The sequence below is a fragment of the Polistes fuscatus genome, unplaced genomic scaffold (genome assembly GCF_010416935.1).
Source record: "Polistes fuscatus isolate 324 unplaced genomic scaffold, CU_Pfus_HIC Scaffold1, whole genome shotgun sequence".
In the NCBI taxonomy this organism is placed as follows: Eukaryota; Metazoa; Arthropoda; class Insecta; order Hymenoptera; family Vespidae; genus Polistes; species Polistes fuscatus.
Genome location: NW_025112997.1, coordinates 4,422,252 through 4,450,188, shown reverse-complemented (window position 1 = coordinate 4,450,188; position 27,937 = coordinate 4,422,252). Strand labels below are relative to the sequence as shown.

General features: G+C 41.7%; 1 protein-coding gene and 1 long non-coding RNA gene across 2 annotated transcripts; both read right to left on the bottom strand.

The window, feature by feature from the left end:
* Positions 1-27,937, bottom strand: LOC122520990 (mushroom body large-type Kenyon cell-specific protein 1). The gene is given in 10 exon segments (XM_043641359.1): positions 1-2,474; positions 2,574-3,525; positions 3,595-3,835; positions 6,023-6,425; positions 8,002-8,047; positions 8,050-8,080; positions 8,326-8,565; positions 8,991-9,371; positions 9,474-10,713; positions 27,687-27,937. Coding segments are annotated over 10 exon segments (5,001 nt in total). The 5' UTR covers positions 27,716-27,937; the 3' UTR covers positions 1-1,036.
* On the bottom strand, positions 19,746-27,149 carry LOC122520996. The gene is made up of 2 exons (XR_006304635.1): positions 25,983-27,149; positions 19,746-20,019 (listed from the first exon to the last, which is right to left on the bottom strand). It is a non-coding gene; the product is annotated as an uncharacterized LOC122520996 (long non-coding RNA).

Sequence of the window (27,937 nt, the reverse complement as noted above, 5' to 3'; positions counted from 1 at the left end):
TTTGTTTCACCTAAAACGCATTTAGCTAGCTCTCCTTTCGCTTCGTCGATCTTAATTTAAACGATTGATCGTCTTATAGATTAGTATACGGCAAACGGGTATGTTTTTATTCGCAACATACTCGAAAATGGAATCCTAAAAATGTTAAACGCGTATGCGGATCCCGTATACGCGTTGCCTCTACTACGCTGCTTCGTGTTCCCTACTATAAATTGTATTTCTTCGTCTGTATTAGTGTGTTTTTTTGTCAGTGTGTCGTTCACCGATTACGTTTGTATTCCTTTCTGTAAGCGTGACGTATAATGGTACGTGTACGAAAGGATACTCGGCATAATGTAAGTAAGTAAGTAGTAATAGTATAGTAGTAGTAGTAGTAGTAGTAGTAGTAGTAATAGTAGTAGTAGTAGTAGTAGTAGTAGTAGTAGTAGTAGTAGTAATAGTAGATTAAATCGTATCGTGTCTTTTATCAATACCTTAGAGTTAGGGATGTCTGTTCCGAAAATTCATTTGCATGAAAAAATCGCCACACTCGAAGGATATCCACCGATAGCATATATGGACCACATACACCGGGGAGGGGATGGGATCGGTCGATCGAGTTTTTTGGAAAAAATTGATAGTGAGTTTACTCGATCGATGTTACCCGAAGCGTTTATTTTTTCTTACTGATTTTTTCACTGATCTCTGTCGTAGGAGGTTCGAAGAAGAAGAAGACTAGCTTCTTCAAGTATCTATAGTTTTCGAACGAAGTTCGGGAATATAGGGGATGTGTTGGGGGTGAAGATAGGGTGGGGTAAGTGGATAGTCCTTGTATTACGTTCAAATAGTCTTCTAATATTCCTCATTGATCATCCTAATCGAATCGTCGAATTGGAATGGAACCATTCGCGATAAAGGACGAAGAACGGAATTGAGAGACATGGGGGATATAACTATAGAGTTATTCGAATGAATAAGGTTTTACGGGATTAATGTTCGAAATCGATTACCGTTACCATAATTCTATACCTTATTGATAACTGATACTGACTTTCGTCTACTGCTCTACGGAGTCTTCCATACCGATGACAGGTCCACGTTGTTCCGCCGGTTGTTGGCTGTTGGTTTGTTCGGCGGACCTGCTGCTGCCGGTGTTGTAGCCCCTTTGCAGTTGCACGACCAAACCGCTTACAGCGGCATACTCCTTTTGTTGTTGTTGTTGTTGTTGTTGCTGCTGTTGTTGTTGTTGTTGTTGTTGTTGAGTCTTCTGGCTCGAATGATCTACTATAAGCTTACTATCACAGGCACTTTTTTTGTCAGTTGTTACGGCATAAAGATTGTGTAAGTCCGGGTAATGATTCAATTGTTGCTGTTGCTGTTGTTGTTGTACGAGAGTAGTACCTCCTCGATCTTCCTGAGCTGCACCATTATGGATCTCGCGTTCTCTACTGGCACGATCTAACCTCGACTCGCGAGTACTGTCCTCGTCCCTGCTTCCCGTACGAGATATGGAAAGAGGCGTTGGTGGTGAGGTCAAACGATCGCTACCATCGTCGGTACGAGCCCTCTCGGAGGGCGACGGACTGAGATCAACGGTGGGTACCCTCTCTGGTCTCTCTGGTACTCTATCGAGTCTGCCGGAGGTTCCCGATGGTCCCCTGTAACTCTCGTCTTCGCTACTATCTTGCGTTATACGCGACAACGGTGTCCTCCTCGAATTCCTACAGAGTTGATCGATCAAGGCCTTGCCGCTCATCGTTTCAGGATGTTGCTGCTGTTGTTGTTGTTGTTGTTGTTGTTGCTGTTGCTGTTGTTGCTGTTGTTGCGACGAAGACGACGACGTAGACGACGAAGACGACGTTTGTTGCTGTTGACTCCTGGTCTCGGTCAAGATTCGCTGGTCCCTAGGTATACCGGTCTCGAGACTCGATCTTATCAGATTGTCCAAAAAACTTCCATTCGCCCCGGTACCATCGTAAAGGCTTTCCGTTAATTCTCTGGGCGTCTTAGCGCTCGTAGAATTTCTCGCAGTCGATGTTCCAGGTGTTTCCGTTGTTGGGACGGCCGCACCACCCTCTCTTTCTCGTTGCGAGTGTTGTTGATGCGGCTGTTGTTGAACTATCGCTGCGCTCCTTTGTTGTTCTTGCAGACCACGCATTCTTTGCGACGCAAAGTATTGTTCAGGAATCATGGTCGGTACGTTAGCGGCACCCGGCATGAACGGCGAGGGTAAGAACGGGGCAGGACTCCAAAAGTTAAAAGGTGGAAAAGGTAAATGCGGCATGCCTTCCATGAACGGCATCTTCAGCCCGTTAGGACCAGGGATCCCACTGGCCGGGGCGAACGGCTTCTGAGCCTTAAGCGGGGCCTTTTTGTCGGTCGTACCAGGTCTCATAACTGCAGCCGCGGCGGCTGCGGCTGCTGCTGCGGCCGCTGCTGCTGCCGTAGTCGTACTCGTACCGTCTTTCGTCTTGTCGTCCGGTTGCTTCTGGTCCCTACAAGTGAGAGATACAGAGGGAGAGGGAGGAATTTCGGCTATAGGGACGCAAGCAAGACTCTTATAAGAGCGTGTATTAATTGATCAATAAGATTACCTCTTGCGTGGCCTCATCAGGTGGCGTTCTTTAACTTTGTACTCGAGGGTGGAATGCGGCACGCCGTAGTAGCTACCAGCTCGATGAACACTCATCTCGCCTCGTTGGACCGCGCGCACAGCTTCCACAAGGCTATCTCTATCGTAATTCCTATACTTTCCGCGTTTCGGTCTAGTTCCCTTTCCACCGGTGCCGGGTTTAGGCTTGTTGGCGTCCTGATTTTGCGGTTTATTTTGTTGTGCTTGCTGGACAGGTAGCGTTGGTTGAGGTGGCGTATAACGACCTCTTTTGAAAGGACTCGGCTCAGGCATCATTTGTTGCTGCGACTGGCCCACGTTACTCCCTTGACAACCCGCTAATCCGGCCGTAACACCACCCGCCTGTTGACCTTCTTGGAACTTGACGCTTATACTCTTCGCGATGACTTCTCGAAAATTAACGGGCACCGCCTTGCCGACCAGAGAGTTCGTTGGGCTGCTCGTTCCCGAAAACGCGGGGCTAGCGCGTTCCAAAAGATTTGGACTCGAAGCCGTTGCCGCAAATCCCTGAGCGAAAGCAGCCGACGTCGGTTCGCCGTTCTTGTTACTCGAACAACCTGGCGTACTCGCTGGCTTGTAGGACGGAATCTTCAATATTGCTCTGCCTTGAGCACTATCGCTCGCTTCTTCCTCGATGCTCGGATTAAAATCGTCGTTGGTTATCGGTGCCCGTAGATGTTGATGCGCTTGTTGTTGCGTCGTCGATTGCCCGCTCGTTTGCGGCCCACTTTGTTGATGCCCTCCTACTCCCGATCCCGGATGGTGATGATGCTGATGATGTTGAAGCTGCTGCTGCTGTTGTTGCTGATGCGGTCCCTGTCCTTGATCTCCGTTAACGCTCTTATTCAACCTCTTGTCCTCGCTCATTAACCTCCTCATCACCTCCGGAATGCGGTAGTCTTGCGTTTCTAGTCCTAATAATTGCAATTACCAATTAAATTATCCTAACGTCCAATTTGAGAACTCTGTTACGATTGTCTTACCTTTGAACGGTGCAGCCGCGGCCAACATTTTTTGAATGTACGGACCAATGTTTGCGTGTTCCAAACCCGGCCATTCCTGACCCACATCCTGTCCTCGCTGAAGCAGAGTCCTCAGGGAATCTCCACCGCTACCTTCGAGTGCGGAAAACCTTACGAGGTCTTCCAACGACAACAAAGGTTTCAGGAGTGCTTTCTCAACCTCTTTTTCCTCTTCCGCTCCCGATAGTTCCTTCTCGTCCACCTGTTGAAACGTTCCCTTTTAATATTTTTCGTCAATCTTTTTTCTCAACGGAGAACAAAAATTTGTGCCTGGAGTAAAATCCCCCTCTCGAGGAAAGTATTGTAGTATTCTTGCTCTCTCTCTCTCTCTCTCTCTCTCTCTCATTCTCATTCTCTCTTTCTTGTCCTATCCCTATTCCCAACCCTACTACTTTCTCCCTTTCTATCTTAGAAACGTAGTGAAAGTATTTTTTTTTTTTAACTCAAATGTACTTCGTCGAGAGGTATGCTTACGTATTTCGTGTAACGTGTCTCATTGTATTTTGTATCAGTATTGTCATTGTCTCTATATGTACGTTTATGTTTCGTTAAATGCAAATAAGCCAAGCATCATGCAGAAATTGTCCTCAACGAGTAAACGTTCGTTTCGATGAAGCAACAAAGAGTTCATTCAAAAAAAATATTCATTTTTTTATTAAACGAAAGATTAATTATTTTGTATTTTTCTTGCACGCCAATCATAGGTCGATAGAAATTTAGAAAAATATCGCAATAACGAGTTGCGTCCGAACCGAAAGAATCGAGACTTACCTTTCCAATATCATTTGTCGCATGCAGTTAAACGTAGTCGAGAATAATTGAATAGAATTAACTTTGCGATTAATCGAAATAATAGAATTCGAATTGAAATATCATAAACTGGAAGGTTACCTTGAAACATGCAAATTGTTATTTTACGATTTCGTCAAGTTAACCCTTTCGTTACAGCATGCTTTAGTACGAATGTCGTTTGTGTGTAGGTGTATATAAATTCGCATGATATACAACAACCCCTGTACGGGTCGATGATAACTTTGCATAGACAACCGGTATATTGATTGTTAGTAGCGAAATAATAATAACAAAAAAAAACAAAAGAAAAAAGAATAATCACAGAGCAGAAAGCTTCGCGGTTAGTTTGAATTCATAATCGGAGCTGGTTTCTTTTTCGTACATTAAAATAACTTCAAAAAAGGATCTTCCCAAAAACTTACCTCGTGCCTTGAAACCTCGCGAACGCCGAGTGGCCGCGTGTTAAACTACAAATAGTGAGATAAACAAAGTTAAACAGCCCATGCAATAAAACATTGGACACTACTGAGCCTCACGGCGACCGTTGAACAATCGCACGGATCTTATTTCAAAGTGTTTTTTTTTTTTTTTACAAAATGTTTACTCGTTCTTTCGGATCAAGCGTTTAGCGAAAAGAAAGAATTGTTTTGAATCGTAAGAACCGAGCGAATACTACGATCGCCATGCAAGAGGTATGTTTTGGGGAAGCTCGTTCGTTCTTCCTAACCAAAACCACGCTAACTATTTGATTATTGATAAATCCTATCGAAAAATTCTTTCATACTCTCGCGTATTTTCTTTTCTACCCAACACTCTCGTTAAGTTATCACGAAAAAAAGATTTTTTTCGCGACAGGTATACAACGAGATATTAGGTGTATTTGATTAGGGTGCATTTGTCGTGCAATTTGTGCTGATCTTTTGCTCGAATTTAAATCATATTTTTACAAAAAATATTTTCATCGATAAGATAAGTAAAATATTAAACGTCCCCGTCCACACATGCACAAACATTGGAAATAATAAAATTGTCTTACGTTATAGTTCGTAAGAAATACAGTAGAAATAAAACGAATAATCGCCATTGAAATAAATTGTAATCGAGAGATCAAAGGGTTAAGGATGAAATCACGAACGGAGCGAAGTATCTTTCGGTCCGTTTCCTAGCAATATCCGTAGAATCCTACGTCAAGTTAAATGCGTCAATTAGCGTTCTACGAGGCGTCCTTAGATTCTCGTAGAGTGGGGCGTGCTTTTGCTAGGAGAATAATTTAACAAAAAGGAGATATTCGTACGTTTGAAAGAAGATAATCGTAGAAACGATTTCCCCCTCAATTAAATGATCCAATCGTTCTTTTCAAGAATAAATTAATTAAACATTTTAGAATAAATAATCTCGCGAGTGAATTAGCGAGCTTTCTTCTCTGTTAGCAAAAGGTTTTTATCGGTAAACAAACAAACAAACAAAATGGATCATCGACCTAATCAAAATTTATCCGGAGTTACTGTCCTGGGTGTAATGTTATCAATCATTCTCTCATACAGACAATCATATTCGAATAGTGAAATCTTATTAGATTTCTGTCCCCAAAACCTACCTCGTCCACTTGCGGGGGCGGAGTGGTCGCGTTTTGGGTCGTATTTGGTGGTGTTGTAGTGGTGATGGTGGTGGTGGTGGTGATGGTGGTGGTGGTGGTGGCTTGGGCGCCGGACTCGTGAGGGTGTGAATGGGTGCTAGAGAGGGACGCGTCCCTTTCGCGCTCCATCGCAAGCTTGTAGACCTTGTTGCGTAGGGTGCTTCTTGGTATCCCATAAATCACGGCTGCCCTTCGCGTGCCGAGTTTTCCACTCTGGATATCTCTTAGGGCCGCCTGTAATTCTTCCTCGGTGTAAGTCTTCCTGCTGACGCTACCCCCTGCACCCACCACTGTCGCCGCAGCTACAGCCGCTGCCGCTGCCGTCACTGGCACGGCAATACGCGGTTTCGCGCGGTAACACGAGCTGAAACGGATATACAAACCTAGTCTAACAAACCTTCTTCAAACTTTCCTGGATAACAACCTATCGATCTCTACCACCCCCCCTCTTCCTTCCCGCTCCAACATCCGAGTTGCCAAAGTCCTTTCAACGTCAATTCTATTCCGCCGAGTGTTCATTTCCGATGATTACGTAACTAGGATTTAAACAGAGAGAGAGAGAGAGAGAGAGAAGGGGAATTCGGATCAAACAAGTTTGCAATCTGCCTATGGCAACAGGGCCAAGACTTCCAAGGCTTAACCGTTGTTCGGCTGGATTTCGTAATCAACTTAGTTGTTAGGTTATATTTCCTTTCTTCTCTCACTCTCTCTCTGGTGTTTACATATTCTCGTAACTTTAACTTTGCATATTTGGATCGTATTCAACTGTCACGTGCTTTTTTGATCCCCCGTACACGTGTTTTTCGTCAACAAAATTCATTCTTATTTATCTTACGATTAATTGTTTTTTTTATTTTTCCAACAATTTGGCTGATCATTTTGACCGAACCGATAAGTGAAATATCGAATTTTTCGTTAAACAACGAGGATAAAATTATTAATCGCGAGTAATAAACTATATACCCGATGACGAGAGAGTTTACGATTGAAGCCCCTCTAACAGTAGTACCGAGTTCGTCGACCTGCTGACTGCTGTCGTTGTCGTACAACGGGGCAAACAGATAAAATTGCATTTCGTCCGTCATGAAAAGCAACGTTTGCTTTGTGCGTTTTCTTCGTCAATAATTCGTTCGTAACGAAGAATTAGTTTAATTGGAAAAAATACAAATTTTCCGATGCAATTATTACACGAAAGAAACAAAGGGATTTTCCGGAGGAGAAAAATACATCGAAGATGTTAAAACGATAGTTTCGATAGTTGGATAAATCTCGAATAGGAAGATCCGTTAAATTGACAATTTGCGCGAATCTAAAGTAACGTACAACGAATCCCTGGTAAAACATATTCCAACGGTTTAGCTGATATTTGTCTTAGGTCTTCGAGAGAACCGTCGAACGTTTGAACGAATGTTGTATTTTCGGAGCTAAATTTCTCGGTAAAATCTAATTTTCGACGTGTCATAGTTTTCATTGGCAGATTATCTTATCATTGAATTGCGTCGTTAGGCGACTTTGTTGTTTCTCATTCTCTCTCTCTCTCTCTCTCTCTCTCTTTTTCTTTCTCCCTCTTTCTATGTAACATCATACGCGACATAAGAAGCGAGGTAGTAGTACTTTACACTTTCTCTCGATGTGTCGAGTGAGGTGCAGATTGCGACTGAACTAATAATAGAAGACGATAAAAATTTGACGCGCAAAATGTTACGCGGGGGAAAAGAGCGAAAACACGAGGGCAACGTACGGCTTTGAGTCGTAGTCGTTTTCCTTCTTTTTCTCTCTCTCTCTCTCTCTCGTCGTGTTACTATTCTTTTACCGTCATCCCACCCCCACCCCCCTCTTCTAACCCGCTTCTATCTCTCTCTGTTTCTTTCACGAGAATCTCTACGGATAATATCGGCGAACGAACGCCCGAGAGTGAATTTCCTTTTAAAGTGACTTACTTGAAGATGCTCTTGGAGTCCATACCCGGGGGCATCCTCAGAGGTATTTTTGTTGTTCCAGCGGAGATATGTTGTTATCCTGTAACGAAAAAAACAATAACACATTAATCGTCGAATTAATGACGAACGAGCGTGACAGAAAAAAAGAGAGAAAGAAAGAGAGAAAGAGAGATAGAGAGTGGTGGTAGGGGGGGTGGGGGGAGATAGAAAGATAGATAAAGAAAAAAAAAATAAATAAAATATGAGAAGAGATAGAGAGAGAAAAAAAAAAGGGAAATTAAAAGGATGAAAGAAGAGAAAACTCGAGCGGGGTACGGCTCTCACCTGAGAATTTTTCGGTTTCGCCGAGAGATCGAGTGGTTGATCGACCGACGTGGCACTGTCCTGATGAGCCTGTACCCCGACGAGAGGTGCCTCTCTTGGTGGTAAGCACCACTGAGGCAATAAAGTCGGGTAAGTACCGCTGAGAGCGGCCGCGACGACGGACGCCGCCATTGGGTCGACTTGGACCGACATCGGTGACTCCACCGATCGCGAACTACTGCTGCTGTCGCTCTGTGGACTCTGAGGACATCGAACGGATCATTTCATATTTATTGTATTTTTCTCGATGGATTTCTCTCTAAAACGAGTTAGTAGTCGTCGTATTTTTCCTCTGAATCTTCTCGATAATAAATACAGCCCGGAGATTCATAAATAATAAGTCAAAGTAACGATCAAAGTAACGATCAAAGTAACGTGTGGATCAAGAGAGAAGAGATGATAGCCTATTGAGAGCCAGCTACGTGAGAAAATAAGATTGGCAAAGACGTCCATCGCTTTTTTTTCGTATCGCGAATATATATGAAAGTGTAAATCTTTCCCCGAGGATGATGATGATGACGATGATACGGAGGACTTTTCGATTTTCGATTTACGACGTACGAATGTGTCCAAAGAAAAGTAAGATATATATATGTATGTATATATATGTCAAAGTGGTTACTTACGAGCGGCGCTTGATCGTCGTGGGGCAGCTTGCCATCGAGGCAGAAGTAACACTTGTCTAAAGGCTTCCAATCTTCGGGCGGTGGACTCGTACGTCTACTCGTTATAAAGTAAGGCGGAACGATACTTTTCGCCGTTATTTCAGCAGCCTCGTTTGATATGACACCAACACCGCCAACAACGCCACCACCAACAGCAGCAGCCACGCTACCACCAACTTTTCTGGTCCCTTCCGAATCGGAAGCCGGGGTCGTCCTTTCGATTCCTAAACCACCACCACCACCACCACCACCTGGCACCTCCTGCAACTCCTCTTCTTTTTTAACTCTGAGTAAAGCTTGCGTCACTGGTATCCGTTCCAACGCGAGCTCCCCTACCCGTTCCTTTGTCGGATTGAAAAGAAAAAATTGCATTTGTGAAAATCGACTGATTAGTTTATAAATAAAAGAGATAAGGAAGGATTTTATGTGGTAGATATATTTTACCTTGGTCCCTTCCGCCGCGTTGTTGTCGTTCGTACCGTTGGTAGCCGAAAGATTGACGGACGCTCGTTCGATATCCGTTCTGTGAGGACTACTGACGGACCTATCGACGTCCTCGTCGAGTTTTAGCCGTTTTTCCGGTTCCTCTCCTCGCGTCCTCGAGTCTTCCACCTCGTTTCCTTCCTCCTCCTCCTCCCCGTCGTCCTCCTCCTCCTCGGCGTCGGCTTCCTCTCCGTCGTTTTGTCTTCTCGCTCGACGTCGTCTTCTCGACGAGACCAAATTCACCGATGCCGTAGTACTCGCGACGCAGCAGGTATTCGTCGTCGTGGTCGTGGTTGTCGTGGTCGTCGTAGCGGTTGTCGCCGTTGTCGTCGTAGTCGACGACGACGTCGTCGTCGTACTCGCGGTACCCGTATTCGTCGTTTGCGTCGAGTTTGTCGTCGTCGTCGTCGTCGTCGTCGTCGTATTCGTCGTCGTAATACTCGTCGCCACCAAATCCGCTGTCCTCGCGTTCTCTCGTACGACGATACCACCAACACCACCACCACCACTGCCTTCTGCGGACTCTTCTTCGTCCGCTTCGATCTTTATTTCCTCTGGTCTCAAACGTCTCGATTCTTCTTGCTGTTGTTGCTGTTGCAGCTGTTTTTGCTGATAAAGCTGATCCTGCTGCTGCTGCTGTTGCTGCTGCTGGGCCAGCAAGGACGGCGTATGGAGATGAGAGGGAGGATGACGATGATGATGATGATGATGATGATGATGATGATTTTGAGGATGATGCCTCTGAAGAGATGAGACGTCTTGTTTGAGGTGACCGATCGTGGGTACGACGGTGGCCGTGGTAGCCGTGGAAGCAACCAAGCTCCCAGGCACTCCTGCCACCCCCGTAGCGACCCCCGTCGCTACCCCCGTCGTCACCCCTGTTCCCAGACCCGTCGCTAGACCCGTCGCAAGAATCGTCGTAGCTCCTGCTGGCGTAATAGTCGGCGATGGCGCCGGATGAAGCAGGTGACCACCACCGGGCGGCCCCCCGATCTGGCCCAGATTTCCGAGCACCGGATTGCAAGACGATGACAACGTCGGATAAAGCCGGTGGAGGGGCTGGCCCGCTGCCGCCGTCGTCGTCGTCGTCGTAGATTCGCTGATGCGCGTGCCGCTGTACAGGGTGTCCTGATATTGCTTCCATCTCCTACGGCCCATCAACTCCTCCGCTACTCGTTCCAGACCTGCGACACCACCGCAACTACATCAAACAATGATGACCGCCGCCTTATTTTCTAGCCCTGCTTATAAACGATCCTTGTCCCAACGACATTTTTTTTTCTAAGAATTCGCATTCAAACATTTCCGAGTATCGCTGACAATGAGTATCGAGCTCGGAGGAACTCGTACACTTTGGATAGTTAGTCTTACTTTAAATGGTTTGCCGCAAGTGCCGATAGAGAAAAAGAGAGAAAGAGAGAGAAAAAAGAGAGAGAGAAAAAAAGAAAGAGAGAGAGAGAAGGCAAGAGGTCGATAGCGGATTTCTTTTCGCAGTTTTCTTATCGAAAAGCCGAATAGTCCAAGTCGCTATCGCGAGGACGTGACGTGTCATGTTGCTGTTGCTGCTGCTGCTGCTGCTGCTACTGCAGCAAGCAATGAAAGCAATGCAACGTCGAACTGTAGCGCGTTGCGCTTTCGCCTCCGTGATAACGGTTATTTAATTGTCATTATGAGACCTTAATAGGACGCGATATTCGTTACTTCCTCTTGCCTTTGGTCGTTGCTTTATCCCTGCACTACGGCATCTTGTGCATAATACTTTATACTATTCATTTGTATAATAATAGTAGGAAAAATGATAGGTCATTCCGTGACTAATATGAAATCGTTTCGTATATCGAAATGTTGATCGAAGTTTTCTTCTCAAATGCACACCAACGCAAGCGTTTTAGTTCTTCTTCCCGCTGGTGTTTGCTTGACTCCCCGATACTACCAAACAGAAAAATCCGCATCAATCCGTATGATGCATCATCGAATGAGAGAGACGCGTGCATACGTAAACGCGCTTGCGCATCGTTTCATTCGCGAAGCGACTCTGCCGTTGCTTCTGTTGCACACGCATATATATATATCCACGGACCTGCACGCATGCACACACACAGACACATACACACCCACGCCCACACACACGACAATTTCATCGCGTGCACGCGTGCAGATCGAAGCGATTTTTCATGGCTGCCGCCTTTATTTCTCGCTAAATTGATTTTGTCCTTCTCCCTCCCCCTCCCCCTTTCTCTCCTTCTCTCTCTCTCTCTCTCTCTCTTTTTTTCATGCGCGTACGCTCCCTACGAAACATATTCGCAGTCATTAAGGGCGTACGTAACCCCCTTCATTCCCGTCATTTCAAATGTAGTAAACTCCGATTTTATTACCAATCCTAAAACCCCTGAAATGCGTGTAAATACTACGCTACGAAAAAAAATCACATTCGACGTGTTACATCGAAATACATAATATCTAAAAAGGCGAGTATATAACAAACGAATAATATTTTAATCTTCAAAGTATAGGGGAAGAGGGAATTTTCTTATAACGAAGAAGAAATCTCGAAACGAAGAGGAACAAAAACGCGTACATATTTTCGATCGAAAATATTAATGATGAAATTAAATGGCGGGGGACGGGAGGGGAAGGCAAGATGAATATTGGTGGAAGAGAAGAAGAGGGGTCGATGACGCCGAGAAGAAAAAAAAAAGAAAAATAAGAAAAGGTAAAAAATAAGAAGGGTGGGGGAAAAAAAGGTATGAAATAAAATACGACTAACAAGGAGCCTTTCATTAGTGAATTTCTTGCGAATCGAGCGTGCTTTCTATTCCATGCTAGCTTTAATGCGACCTCGACCTATTCGACGACAACGACGACGACGACGACGACGACGAGCCTGTGCTTGCTTCCTCTGCCTCTCTCACTTTTCTCCCACCTTCTTCTATCTCGCTATTTAATTCATTCTCTATCTCTATCTTTCTCTCTCTCTTTCTCTCTCTTTAATGCAACGTAGAATACTCTTGGAAGCTTTCCGACGAAATGATAAACGCGCGAAAAAAAAACCGTCCGTCGATCGATCGATCGATCGATCGATTTCTCGAACATTGTAAACGTAAATCACAAAATGTTGTTATCATTTTTTGTATGTCTTTTTATATTACGATCCACGAAGAACGTTCGATAATCGAGACGGGAAAATTCGAGGTTGAACGATATAAACGTGTGTGTGTGTTCAGGTATTTCTACGTTTGTTTGTAAGAAAAACAATAGCATCTATGTATATTGTAAAAATAATAGTATTTACGAATAATACTATTTTGAACGAGCATGCTCGAAAGATAATAATTTACCATTCACCAACTGTTTAGTTTATCGTAATTGAGCGATAACACTTTACAAGCGGGTACGTACTTCTTATGAAAATCGTTTGCTTTTCAAAATGCAATAAACATTCGTGAAACGTAATTTTTATCACAGCTTTTAAACGTGCTATTCCTACCAGGAATCGTCTAACTTTAATTAAAGGCGAATAACTTAAGGAGACACGAAGAAAGTTATAATGAGTTTTATTTGTATAGCAATATGTGCACACGCGCGATATGTAGTGTTGGTTTTCTATTTAAATTTATTTATTATACACCGCTCTTTGATCGATCGTATTCAATGATCTACGAACTACGAAGTATCAATGACATATTTCGTAACTACGAATAATAAAAGAGAGAAATATAATTTTCAATTAGAAAAATATTTATCACACGGTCACGAGAATAATGTATTTTAAAATCTTATTCGATATTTATTTTTATTAAAGAGAGATCCCATCGAACGAACGAATGATCGTTAAATGGAAAAATTAGATAAATTATCTGAAAAATATTGCAAAAGTTTTTCTCGTTATATATATATATATTAAATATATAATTTATTTTTTTTTGTTCTTCTTTCTTCTAACGTCGTCAACGTCAACGACAACGACCAATCCGAGTACGACACGACGCGTAGGAGAAACGACGAATTAACGTGTTCCGAGTTCGCGAACGCGCATGGAAAACATCTGAATAAATTATTATTGTTTGTTGAACGTTTCGAACGAATGGCGACGACGCCCATCGCTCTGACCCATCGCCGGTCGACATGCAGGACATTATTTAAACGCTCTACTTCCACGCAGCTTATCAAATACACGGGTATAATAGCACTTTACGGAAACGCGAAACGAATGATCCAACCAACCAACGACTACGACGACTAACATCGAAGAACGTCAATCGTTTCTTTATCGTGTCTTTATCAAAATCGAATTCTTTTTTACCAAATTAATTAGCGTAATTGAAAGAAAGAAAAAAAAGAAAAAAATCTAACGTTTTTCCAAAACCATCGACATTTCATGTTCGATGCACGCCGATGCATCTGCATATGATTTGTTTTATTTGAACTTGCTTTGAAATGATTTTGTTCTTTTTCATAATCTAGTCTTGGGGAAAGAAAATTGAACAAAAAGTCCTCTACGAGTTTGTAAGAGAAACAGCCAATAGTATTTTTTCTTCTTCTTCTTCTTCTTCTTCTTCGTTGCAAAAGGAGGACGCGTGCGATTCGCTTGCAATTAGCCGAACCGCAACGCGACAAGAATTTTTTTTTTCTTTTTTTTTTTTTTCTAGCCGCGTTGTCGTGCAAAAACGTACAAACTTCAAGGTCCTGGCAGCGATGAATCAGAAAATAAAAAAAAAATATATCTCCAACCGGGAGAACAGTAGTCGAGGTTTCGACGAAATCACGTTTCACATCAAATTCATCCATCTATCCATCCATCCTTCGAGCTGTAGTATATTATAATGACGCTCAAGTTTCTATGGTGATCATGATTCAGCAACGTTTTCCTTCGTTTTAAAACAAAAGAGTTCTCTCTCTCTCTCTCTCTGTGTTGACGCGAATGAGACCGACGATGCGAATGGCGATAATGTTACGTCATTATTACGTTTTTGAGAAGGGGGGAAAGATTTATACATCGAATATACACATTGTTTTCGCAATAAATTTTTAATACACGAACGAGAATTTATGATTAATGCTTTAACACGCTGCTTATGGAATAATACCGACGATCGACAACTAACTAACTATACGCAAAAAAAAAAAGAAAAAAATAAAATATAATATATCGCGTGCGTTGAGTACATTGAAATTGTTGGTTAAAAATTGTGTTACTTCGGAGAAAAAAAAAAGTGAAGAATAAAAAAGAAACAAAACTTTAAATGATTAATTCGCATTAAAAGATAAACGTTCGTTATTAAATTACAACCTGCGACGATCATCGAAGCTTTGACGTTATATTACATTTTCTATTTTTTTCTATTTTTTTTTTCAAGACCATAACTTTATCTACGAGTGACCGCTACTACTACTACTACTTTTTATCGGTATAAAATGTAATTTTATCTTAACAGAGGCGCAGCAACCAATATGCAAATCGGTTTTTACGTATAATAATAATAATCAACCGAATAACAATGTTTATTTAACACGAGAGGTTTTATATTTTTTAATCCATCACGAGTGGAATAAAAAAAAAAAAAACCATCCAATTCTAGAAAAGTATAACCCCGATCTTTGATTCGCGACGATGATCAGTTAAAAGAAAAGAAAAAAATGTAAGAGATCCGAATTAGGATGAAAATCGGTATATCGGATATATTTCACGCGTGATCTGAGGGGGTTAAAAAAAGAAAAAAAAAAGAAAAAAAAGAAAAAAAGAAAAGGTAAAAAAAAGTAGGAAAAATATTATCGATTGGAAGAAACGATTATCCGGATGATTCGTAAGGAATTTCAAAGATAAGGGAAAAGTATAAAAAGAACGTAGCATCTAGTAAGAGAAGTGGGAAGGAAGGGGGAGGGAGGAGGGCGTTAGATATTCACAAGGCGTTCAAAGTCCGAGTCCTTGATCGATTCAAGAAGTAATTAGACTGCAGACTTGCCTTCCGATGAAATTCCGAGCACAGGGGCTGTCGAATGACGGCAATCTTATCTCGCGTACCATTTAACAGAGAAGGAAGGAAAGAAGGAAGAAAGGGGGGGGGGGGCAGGAAGGAAGAAGGAAGAAATAGAAATAGAATGAATAGTCCAACCAAACCACGCCCGAGAATTTAAACAAACAAATAAACACACGAACAAACGAAAAAATAATTTTAACGAATTATTTATTACAATTTTTATATCGCGAATTCGATTTAACGTTCTCAGCTCTCTCTCTCTCTCTCTCTCTCGTGCGTATTATATTATATTATATTAAATATAATATTATAATGCTTTTCCGAAAACACAAAAACAACAAAAATCTGCCCCGTCGTGAATATTTTGTATTTCTCTCTGCGTCTCTTGCACAAGAAATCTAAATAACCGGAAAAATAAATTGTTCGAAGGCTGTGCAATAACTCGAATTTATAAATTGTAACTCGCGTTGTCGCGATCGATGACGATGATGACGAGGATGACGAGGACGAGGACGAGGACGAGGACGAGAACGACGACGACGATTCCATCATTCTTTATGCTTGAGAACAAAGCTTGACGAATTTCCAACGACGCGTTTTACGTCGATAATTAATACATCCCGCCGTGGTTTCTCTCTCTCTCTCTCTCTCTCTCTTTCTCTTTCTCTCTCTCTCCTACACGTTTTGCAAAACGAACCGTTAAATTATCGTACGCGTGCCCCCGTCATTCTCTCTCGTTCCTTTTTTTTCCGACGCGATTTTTCGCGTTACGTGAGAGTAGCGGAGGATTGAAAAGAAGAGAAGAGAAGAGAAGAAGAGGAAAGGGGTAGAGAAGGGAGGAGAAAAGAAGCTTAATACAAAGGCACGTACGAAACGTAGGGAAAAATATGAACACTCGAAACGCGATGAGCGAGGAGAGCTATTGTAATCAAATTTATTCTCTAATTAAATATCGCGCATAATCGTCGTGCGCGCGTTAAAATAATGTCGGAAAACTTTAAAACGATTGCTCGAAATTTATATTATTATTATTATTATATATATGTATATGTATATATAAAATATTTAAATACGTATCGTAAGCGCGAACGAGACACACAACGCGCTTACCCGTCACTTTTTTTCTTTTTATTTTTCTAATCTTTCACCGACAAAAATAAAAAAGAAAAAAAAAAAAACAAGGAAGCGACTTCTTCTGTTCGCGAAAAAAAAGGAAAAGGTGAAAATACGAGGTACGATAAATAAAGGGGGGGGAGGAAAGCCCGAAAAAAAAGAAAAATAGAGAAACAGCGAATGGGGGAAGAAGGGGGGGACGGGCATGCAGGAAGGAGAGAAAGCAAGAAAAAGATTCTTCTTTTGTTACCTTTCAAACTTTCGGAGCACCTTAAAAAGAAGTAGCACGCGGTTGTACCTAGTAGCAACGATTAGACAGAGAAACGAAAAGGCGCGATGCTCTCGATGCTGTTCGACGAGGGACAAAAGAATAGAAAAAAAGATAGGAAAACGGAAAAAGACAGAAAGAAAGAGGGAGAGAGAGAAAGAGAAAGAGAAAAATGGACGTACATAAGAAGAAAAAGAGAAAGAAGAATAAGAATAGATGTATAGAAGAAAAGATAGATAGATAGATAGATAGAGATAGAGAGAGAGAGAGAGAGAGAACGTGTGAAAAAGAGGGATAGAGGAACTCGAACTTTCCACCATCGTCCTCGAGGATACAGCGGCACCATTCTTCAATTCTAAATCGAATGGCCTCGGGGCCCCATCGACCAATGGCCGTAGCGCAATTTTAGATGCGAGAGTGAGCTAACTTTTATCCCCACTACTTCTTTCTTTCATTCTCTCTCTCTCTCTCTCTCTCTCTCTCTGTTCATACATCTATCTATCTTTCTCTTTCTCTCTCACTCTTTTGAGAACGCGTAGCGTCTCGCACGCACGAACACGAACACGAACAACACGAACAAGAACGAGTCAGAGAGAGACTCCTATTCCCATGGCCCCTCGGTTCTCCTCTAATCGGTCGGCCCGTTTCGACCAATGGCAATCCGGTTTAGACGAGAGTAGAAGGTTAGGAAATGGGTGGTCGTCTATATGGTGGGGCCGTCGGCCCGACAAGCAACGGCGGCTTCGCTTATGCGCTGCTTCTGCGCACAAGGCTATCCTTTGTCCAAAACTCGCTCGCTCATTCGCCTGCGCACTAAAAACAACTCTCCTTCGTTTCCTACCCATTTAAAAAAAAAAAAAAGAACAAAAAAAATCCGTAATTCTATCTCCGACGCCTAACATTATTCTTTTTTTTCTTTTTTTTTTTTCTTATTCTATCTTTACGACATATAAGTGTATATTATAAATGAATGAATTTTTATCGTCGTTTTAACATTCGTAAATCGAGGAGAATTGAACAAAAAAATTGTTACTTACTTTAAACGAGATATAAATTTCGGAGAGATGCGAAATTGAAGACGCGAATTGAGTTGGGAGGAGTTAAGGACAACGACACACACGTGGTTTAAGTAAAAGTGTTCTGATTGGTTCTTGGTGTTTTTTTTGTTTTGTTTTGTCGTATGGAAAATCTTCGATAGAGGGAAACAATTCATTCAGGTACATGAATTGTTTTGTCCAAGGTTGCTTGTGTCGAAATATCAAGGATTGGGTTATATATTAGTTGGTGTTGTAAAATGGATCGACGGCGTAGTAGTTATCTGAGCGTATAAAAAGAGGAATTGAACGATAAAATGAAAGGAGAGAGGACTTGTTCTTATTATTATTCTTCTTCTTCTTCTTCTTCTTCTACCTTTATAATGGTCGTCGTAGAAGGGGAAAGAGCACGCGAGGGAAGAAAAAGATATATATGTATGCCAGCTAGTCTAAAGTTATCTTCCCCGCTTTGTTGCACGATCTTGGGACTTCCATTCACCGAGTAGGGCCACTTAGTGGTTTCCGAGGCGAACGAAGGACAGAACGCGATGAATGTCGAAATACCAAAGTCTCTTTCTTCCTTTCTTTATTTTTCCTTCTTTAACCCGGGAAGGTAAGTAGGAGTCCTTACCTCTCGCCTCGTTAAGATCTTAACCGGTATCAATTTTTAACGGTATTTTCCTTCCCATTATTATTCTATGATATTTCGAAAGATTCGTGATTGTTAACAATAATTCCAAATAATTATTCTTATATATATATTATTAAATAAAACTTTGCGAATAATAAATATACAGGGAAAGGGCCGTGATACTTCATAAAATGATTTACATTTTTGTTCGCTTATGTGGATCAAGGACACGAAACGTGGGTGTATTCGACGATAGCACCTGTCACTTTGGTAAAAAGAATAATCAGAGGGTTTGTTTTTATTGTCGTGTAATAAAAAGTTATATCTATAACGAATATTTACAACAAAGCAAGAACTTTTTCTCATTCTTACGAAGTCAAAAGTAAAATCAGTAGGTAAGGACTCGAGAGCTCGTAGTAATAGAGAACCAGAAGCGAAATTGGATCGAGAAGCTTTCGTACGACGCAAACTTCCTTCTAACGTTTGCACGATCCATTGTAACTATTACTACGCACGACGAGCACAAAGCTGGAGGATTCGCATTTGCGCGTAACGTAAACGACAAGTGGGCGGTTTGTTTGAGAAACGCGATACTTTGCGTGCCTCGCGAATTAACCACAAACAAGCTACTGCTAAATCTTTGTCGAGGATAAATCGAGATGAAAGGGAACGTCGATTTTCAAACTAACTAAAATTCATTCGATTGTTCGATATAGCTTACTATAATACAAACTCAGATCCAACCGCAACCCACAATCGAGAAAATAAATTTCTATCTTTTTTCACGAAGTTCCCCATTTAAAATGAAACAATTTTTAAGTAGCGTTCAGGAAATACGATAGAACGTGTAAGAAAGAGAGAGAGAGAGAGAGACAGTAGACGTTAACGTTGAAAGAGAACGTAAAGTAATCGCAAAGTGCACGGGGTTCTGGTTAACCGGAGTTCCAGCTGGCGAATTTTCTGGTCCCACTTGGCCCTTTGTGTCCCCCCTCTCTTTTCGTAGTAACGATCGGGAGCCGGCCCTATGTATTATCGAGCAACTACCTTCTTTTCCTTCAACAACGTTCGTCAAAGTGTACTTATTCGTCGTCGTACTTATGTGTGTTGGTCGTCTCTTCGTATAGACACAGAGATCTACGTGAGAATATGTACGAACGTGGGCTGACCTCGCGAACCATTCTACTCCATTCTCTCTTCTATTCTCTTCTCTTCTCTTTGCTCCTCCTTGTCCCCTTCACCCTTTCTCTCTCTTTCTCTCAACATCGTCCGTTTTTCAACAAGCTCGCACGTAGTACGCGAACAACGTATTCCGTTCCTCTTCTTTCTCTCTCTCTCTCCCTTTTTATTTTCCTTTCTGTTTCTCTTTCACAGATTTACAAGTTATTTTGTTCATCTTCAATTTATTCCTTTCTCTATCTCTCTAAGTTCTTGGATGATGATAGCAATAGTATAACGACCTCGAAGATCACGCTTTGGCTTAAAACTAATGGAACAAAGTCACGAAATGAAATAATATAATCCTTATCTTTTCTCTAAATTCAAAATAAAAGATTCCTATATTATCATCCCGTTGAAGGAATAGCGAATTTAAAACAATCGGATTATCGTTTATATCAAAATAGGTTGAGAGAGAGAGAGAGAGAGAGTGAGAAACATGACAAATAGTTACGATACTCTTGCGAGGCAATTTCAAAGCACGGGACGTTTGCATATGCACACAACAGAGAGAGACAGACCCTTCTGCATATATATACAATAATCTTGTATGGCATATACAGGGTGTTCCACATAACTATAATCACAATTTTTCAAGTACTTGCTATAACCTGACAAAACAAAATACTTTAAACAAAAGTTGATTGACTGATACACTGCAATAAAAAAAAGTTCGAACAAAATTTCTTTTTTAATGTTTTTTTAAGGCTACCTTTATTTTTTTAAATGGCACTTAGTATTTTTGACTTTACAGTATTATATTCCATATTAATACGAATTCAACGATACAGTATACTGTGGCTTTTAGATGATCTTTAAAGTAAAGAAATAAAAATTTCAACAAAAAATTATTTTGCTTGTCTCCAGCGAACGAAGGGCACGAGTATTTTTAAAAACAAACAATTAAGTTATGTGTGTAATTTATTGTTACTTAAATAAAACACAAACGATACGACAGTGCTGTTTCCGGCCTTGTTGCAAAATTTTTTCTCTTTATACAGTTCACTTTATACAGGTGCCTCTCTGGGTACTTTGCAGCATACAGATTTGCTGCTTCACGTGCATTCCTTTTACATTCGCCAAGTATTAGCAATATATCAATCTTTTCACTGTTAGTATACACATTTTCTAAAAATAAATAATAAACTGTAATTTGCTCTCGTAACAAATCAAGATTAAACAGAAGAAGAACTGTATAAAGCGAAAAAATTTCGCAAAAGGGTTGAAAACAGCACTGCAGTATTGTTTGTGTTTTGTTTAAGTAACAATAAATTACACACATAAGTTAGTTGTTTGTTTTTAAAAAACACTTATGCCCTTCGTTCGCCGGCAGCAAACAAAATAATTTTGTTTTTCTTTACTTTCAATATTATTCAAAGGCCATAGTATACTATATCGTTGAATTCGTATTAATATGGGCTATAATACCGTAAAAAAAGTCAAAATTACTAAGTGCCATTTAAAAAAATAAAGGTAGCCTTAAAAAACATTAAAAAAGAAATTTCTTTTATTGCAGTGTATAGCCAATCAAAAACAGATCAACTTTCGTTTAAAGTATTTTGTTTTGTCAGGTTATAGCAAATACTCGAAAGATCGTAACTAGAGTTATGTAGGACACCCTGTATATACATATATAGCAGAGCTATAAAATTTCGAGATGCAACCGGTTGAATTAACTCTTTCATATGCGTCGTCACGGGTGTCATAGTTGAATCCGCGAAAGATTCACCACGCGTTATCTTGAATAACAATAATCAGAAACTAAATCTAATCTAAATCGAAAGATTCCTCTTAACAGGTTGCATCGATTCGATTATATCCAAAGTTGGAATACCTAACTAGAAACTAGTATTAGCATTTACGCGAACCTGGATTTCGAATAAATATGAATAAACAAAAAAAAAAAGAAAAGTAAATGAATAAGATTAATCGAATCGCAATGACAACTCGAAAATTGATCCTGAAAGGATCCAACGCATTCAACAAATACTTTGATTGTGGTCTCTATTTTCTTTTTTATCTATCCCCGTCTCTGTCTCTGCATCTATTTGACTATCTCTCTCTCTCTTTCTTTATCTATCTATCTATCTATCTATCTATATATATCTTTCTCAGTGTCTTATTCTCTTTCTCTGTTCGATTCCTGACTCTGACGTAAGATAATGCAAACGAAGAAAGGATTCCCGTAACATTTGCCAGTGATTGCAGAGAACAACCGTCTTTGAAGCCATCAAAGAGAGTCTCCGTGTGCTACTTGGCGGCAAATGCTACGGTACCACCGAGAGAGGAGTATTATCAATCGCGGAACCCAATAATCACGACGCTCGCGTTCAAAGCTATTCGCCCGGAGTTGGTTAAGGTCACAAGTACGTGCCTGCAACGTGTCTCTAAATAAGCCAATAGGTTAACGATTTCTTGCCTTTTTTATTTTCTTTTCTTTTTTTTTTCTCTCTTTTAACTGCTTCGCGGACACGCGCATGATGCACGTATTATAGTTGCGCTAATGAAAAACGTTTCAATAGATCATCGATCGTTCTCTTTGTTTCTTTCCATCTTCTTCTTCTTCTTCTATTTTTTTTCTCTCTCTCTCCTTCGTTCTTTTTTTTGGCTTCAATCGATTTTTTTTTGGCCGACTCTTCCGAACGATTCTTATTTCACCAATGTTCCTCCTCTCTTAATAATACACGACGTTTCTTTTTTTTAATAGAATCGCTCAGAGCGATCTTATGCAATGTTCGTAATAAATAATAAAATGTCTGACATCGTTTTTCAACAAAATTCCATATGTCGAGATAGAATATTTTTCGATAGCGTAATCATATATTTTCTTAAATAATTAAAATGAAAAAAGAAAACGTGTATTCATAAGAAGAAGAAGAAGAAGAAGAAGAAGAAGAAGATGAAGAGAAGCAAAGTTTGTCGAGCTACTTTCGTTGAAAGAAACGCGAATCTTGAAAAGGAAGCCGCGGGAGAGAGAAAGAGAGAGAAAGAGAGAGAGAGAGAGAGAGGGAGGAAGAGAGGAAGAGAGGAAGAGAAGCGAGGGAGGTAAGATTTTCGTCGTGTTCACGCTTGGTAAGCGATGTGAGTGGTAATCGGATGCCAGACTGACGATACAGTCGTCGTCTGGTGACCCATTTATCGTCGGTCCGACGTCTAGGATTACCCGCGGGAAGAGAGGCTACCAGAGATTAACGTATGCAACGTCGCTCTTAACAAAGACTTCTCTCTCTCTCTCTCTCTCTCTCTCTTCGCGCCAGTGTACGAGAGAAAGGAAGAAGGAAAGTGCAACTATACAACTAACGTACCTACAATAAGTGCGAGTGCGATAGCACGTGCGAATATATTTCGAGGTACGAGACTGGACTGACAAAAAAAAAAGAAAAAAAAGAAAAACGAGATGCACGTAAAGTTGCATACTCGTCGCGAGAACAAAGAGAGAAAGAGTGAGAGAGTGAGAGAGAGAGATACTTGCATCTTCGGTGAAACTGCTTGCTCCAATTTTATACACAAAAACGAGACGTAAGTACGTCTACGTATACTCGTCGTTTATGTATGAGAGTCTCGTGTATATGTATTTACGTACGTAAATGATAAAATGAATGATAAAGTGTCACGAACACAAAAACCACATTCTTGCAAATATTTATATGCATTAATTAATTATATAAACTTTTGCGGCTTAACTCGGTTAGAGTTAGAGAAGGATGGAAAGAGAAAGAGAAGGCGGATGAAGAAGAGAGAGAGAGAGAGAGAGAGAGAGAGAGAGAACGATCAACCTATCCACGTGTAATCGTTACCAAGCTTCTCCTTCTCTCTCTCTCTCTCTTTTTCTCTCTCTCTCTCTCTCTCTCTCTCTTTATATATATATATATAAATATATGTATATATGTATAGAATGCATACGCGAGCGCACGTGCACTGGATAGCATGAACGCGCGCGTGTATGTACAACCAGTCGGCCGCTAATCTCATTATTACGACGCAGTGATGAGAATTGAAACTTTGAATCGAAGAAGATGCGATGGTCGGTGTTGAATAAAAAAAGAAAAAAGAAGAAAGAAAAAGATAAAAAGTGGATTAAAAGGAAAGAAGTAACGTAATAAATAATTTTTCGACAAAGAAATCTTCTCTTTTCGCATTAAAATGTGTGTTTGAAATAATTAACAAGTTTTCTACAGGCGCGTTTTAAATATAGCAAAGCGTAAATGATCATTTCTTTTCGTTTTTTTTTATTTTTATTTTTATTATTTTTTTTTTTTTTTTAAAAAGAAGCTTCGTATTATTCAGATTACATGCACGCATGACAGACGTAATCGCTGAAAGAATTATCGGTAAATAAATGAGAACGTAGAGTAACATCGGCTGACAATTGCTATTTTACAAGTTACACCTTCAATAATTTAGAAAATTAATACGTAATTAGCACCCGCTAGCGATAACGAACGGTAAGCTAATTACGTTGATAAGCGAGCGATCATTGCATAAGCGTATAACGAAATTCATTACGTGCGACAGTAACGTCAATTTTATCACACGTCATCGTGACGAATCTTTTCGATTTTTTTTTTTCCTTTCTTTCTTTCCCCTTTTTCGAAATAATATTTAAAGAGCAACGCGCGTTCCTTGCATTTAACAATACGTCTAACAACGATACAACGAAAAAACGTAATGAAAAAAAAAATGAAAGGCAAATATATATTCCCGTGAAATAGATCGAAAAAGTTAATAATTACTTTTATTTTCTTTTCTTCGAGTGTATCAGACCGTAAGGAATATAATTTCAAAAGAAAAACAAAGGAAAAAAGAAAAAAAGGTAAGCGCACAAAAGAATAAATGATTCATATTATTTTTCCGAGTATCATGAATCAGATAGGTAATTAAGTAAGAGTTTGATCGTATTCCACTTAAAAAGCACGAAGGAAAACGACAGTGTCTTTCTATCGATTACACGTTAGCTATCGAAATCTAACGAACGAACGAACGAACGAACGGACGAACGAACGAACGAACCAACCAATAAGGAGAGACGATATATCCGAGAAACTTGTTCCGGCCGAATGATTATCACGAATCCTTGTTGCTCCGATGACGTCGAAGCATCGATTCGAACTTTTCGAGGTATCGTCGTTGGGTGCATCGTTGTAAAAAGGGAGATGGGAATGAAGAAAGAATGAAGAAAAAGGAGAACGAGTGGGAAAGGTGGGGGAGGGGAGCGGGAGGGTGGGATTGAGGGAGGCGAGGGGGAAGGGGAGAAGGATAGAGAGGTGCCGTCTCGTCATTTTCGTCAATTTAACTTCTCCTCCCGGTGGAAGTTGTAAGGGTGGAAGAGGTTAGTTCGGCCCCCACCGTTGCACTTTTCGATGTCCGCCCCTGATTCGTTTTCTCCCCCTACTACTGCCACCCTTCTTCGTCGGTTGCTTCGTCGTCGTCGTCGTCGTCATCGTCGTCGTCGTCGTCGTCGTCGTCGTCGCCGTCGTCGAAGCGAGGTCAATCGACAGAGAGGGCGAGAAGACGATCCCCACCCCTTTCGGCAACCCTCCTCCCCACTACGGCTACTCAATATCGTTTCATTACGCACCCCCTACTTCCATCCACCACTTCTCGTCTATCTCTCTCCACTTCTTTCTCCCTCATCCACCACCACCAGCACCACCTCCACGAGACTCGATCTTCTCGTTCCACTCTCTGGCGCTCGGCGACGAAACACGAATGCCCACGAATTTTTATTGTTACTTCCCGCGCTGCTTCCTCCTCGGTTTTCTCCTTACCCACCACCCCCATTCAACCAACCCCCCGATTTTACCCCTCTACCTCTTCCTCTTCCTCTTCCTCCTCCTCCTCCTCCTCCTCCTCCTTCTTCTTCTTTCTCTCCTTTCTCTCCTATCCACTCGACATTCTTTTTTATGTGGCTTTTAACGATCAGTGCCAACTGCACCCATCGAACCTTTTATCTATCATCATGGCTACGAATAATTTCGAATCACAACGACGAATACCTCTATGAAAAAGCTTATATATAACTTTATATTTTCTAATTGATTCGTAATTACGATATTTGCGATTATATCTCGATGAATAGAATAATGTTTGGCTTCGTCGTAAAGTGAGACGAGCTGTAGAAGAGTTAGAAGAGAAAGCCGGTTCTAATGTTTGCAGCACGTGCTAGACTAGTAACAACCACGCGTTTAGAGAGCTTAAAGAAAACAAACTTCGGGATGCGTTTCTCCCTACCTAGTTCTCTGCTTAGAGTTTTCCACAGCCAACGGTGAGGCGTTCTTTCTCTTGGTATTTCGCGTTTACTTTAAATTCAAACGATAAACCGATCGACATGATGATGTTAAACTCGAAGTAATTTAGCGTGCACAAGTAGACATAGAAACGCGTTGTCTGTCGTTGATCTTTTTCGAAACACGAATCGAAGAGGAGGAGGAGGAGGAGGAGGACATTGTTGCGATCGGTTGTCCATCGTTACGTCCAATTCCATACTCTCTCTCTCTCTCTCTCTCTCTTTGACGCGAATTACGTGCAAACGTTCGAACGAGATGGATTAGAGCGTGCGTGATCGCGTAGAGATCGGTGGGAATTTTGAAAAAAAAAAAACAACCGCCGACAAGTGTTCCCTAGGACACGCAGATTTGGACAGAGAGACAGAGAGTTAAATTTGGGTCTAATTGTAAGTTATCAATGTCACGTTTCCGATGTTGCACCGACACCACCGATGTCTCGTTTCTTTCGCGACACCTCCCGTCAGACTTCCCGAACGCGCACTGGTCGATCTTCGAAGATCGTCGAAAGGAAGTCGGAGGGGGTGTTACCGAGAGAGAGAGAGAGAGAGGGATGGACGCACACACGCACACGGACAACTCGCGGAACCACCGCCGTGACGAACCACCCTTTTGGAATGTTCGTGGAACAAAAGAAGGTGAGTGGCAGAAGAAGGGAGGAATCCGCGAAAATTTCTCGACCACCGAAGCGGCGGCGGTGGTGGCGGCAGCGGCAGCTGCGTTCCTGAACGAACAAAAAAAATAGAAAAGAAAAGAAAGAAACGCGAGGGAGGGTGGAGAAGACACGCTTCCAACGGGGATGAGGGGATAGTCGCGAGGGAGGGAGAGGTCAGGAAAAAGAAGAAACGTAACGACGACGAGGACGACGACTACGAGCAGCCCAGCGCAACACCGACACGCGCGTCTCCACACGCCTTCTGCGACCGACGAAACTCTCCCTTCGACGAACCGGTTACAAGGGTGGGGAAGAGATAGGGTCTCCTTGGTGGGGAGTGTCGAGAAAGAAAGAGGAAGCAAGGGGAGGACAGACTGTGTAAGAAAAGGAAGAAAAGAAAGCAAGAAAGTACTTTCGGGCGGCGGCTGGAATCCCGTTGTCGGTGGTCAAGGCACGCAACTCCTGCGAAATTCCGAACAACGCATACTTCTACTATAGGACTCATAAAACGAAATGTCCTCATTTCGTATTCGACAAATGATAAAGGAAACGTTTGGAATCTTTCGTTTGAATAGGACAGAATTTCTTTCGATAACTTGCCAAATATTCTATCGAATCTAATCGTAATAGGATGGAAGAATTAGGACGCGAAATAGAAAAAGGAAAAAATAAACGAAAGAAAGAAGAAAAGAAAGAAAGAAAGAAAGAAAAAGAAAAAGAAAAACGAGCAAGAGGAGAGAGCACGCGGAGAATCACCCTGTTGAACGCACGGATTCAAGGGGTGTATCGGTGTGTCTAGCAGGATTCGGTATTTCGGTTCGCAACAGGTCTCAGGAGCGGCGCGTGTCCCTCCTCCCGGTCCGTATCCCGCACACCGAGACAATCTCATGGACGCGCGCGCAATACATACACACATACACACATATACATCTACAGACAGCACCACACCCACGCGAGAGAGGGCGAGCAGCTGTTCGTGTCCTCCGCTTTACTCACCGACTACGAAGACCATATTCTTTGTCCATCGCAGCAGCTCCCGTCGGATATGTCTGCGTTCCTGTATACAGCGGGCATAGGGGCAATCCGCCATTTTTGAAATCACATCTTAGAATATGGGTGTGCGTGCCGGCCGGGTGTGCCTGCCTCGTGTACCCGCGTGGACGTCCGCGTCTCCTTCGTCGCCGCCGCCGCCTCCGCCGCCACGAGCCTCGCCACCTCCACCTTTACAATCTTCTCCTCCTCCTCCT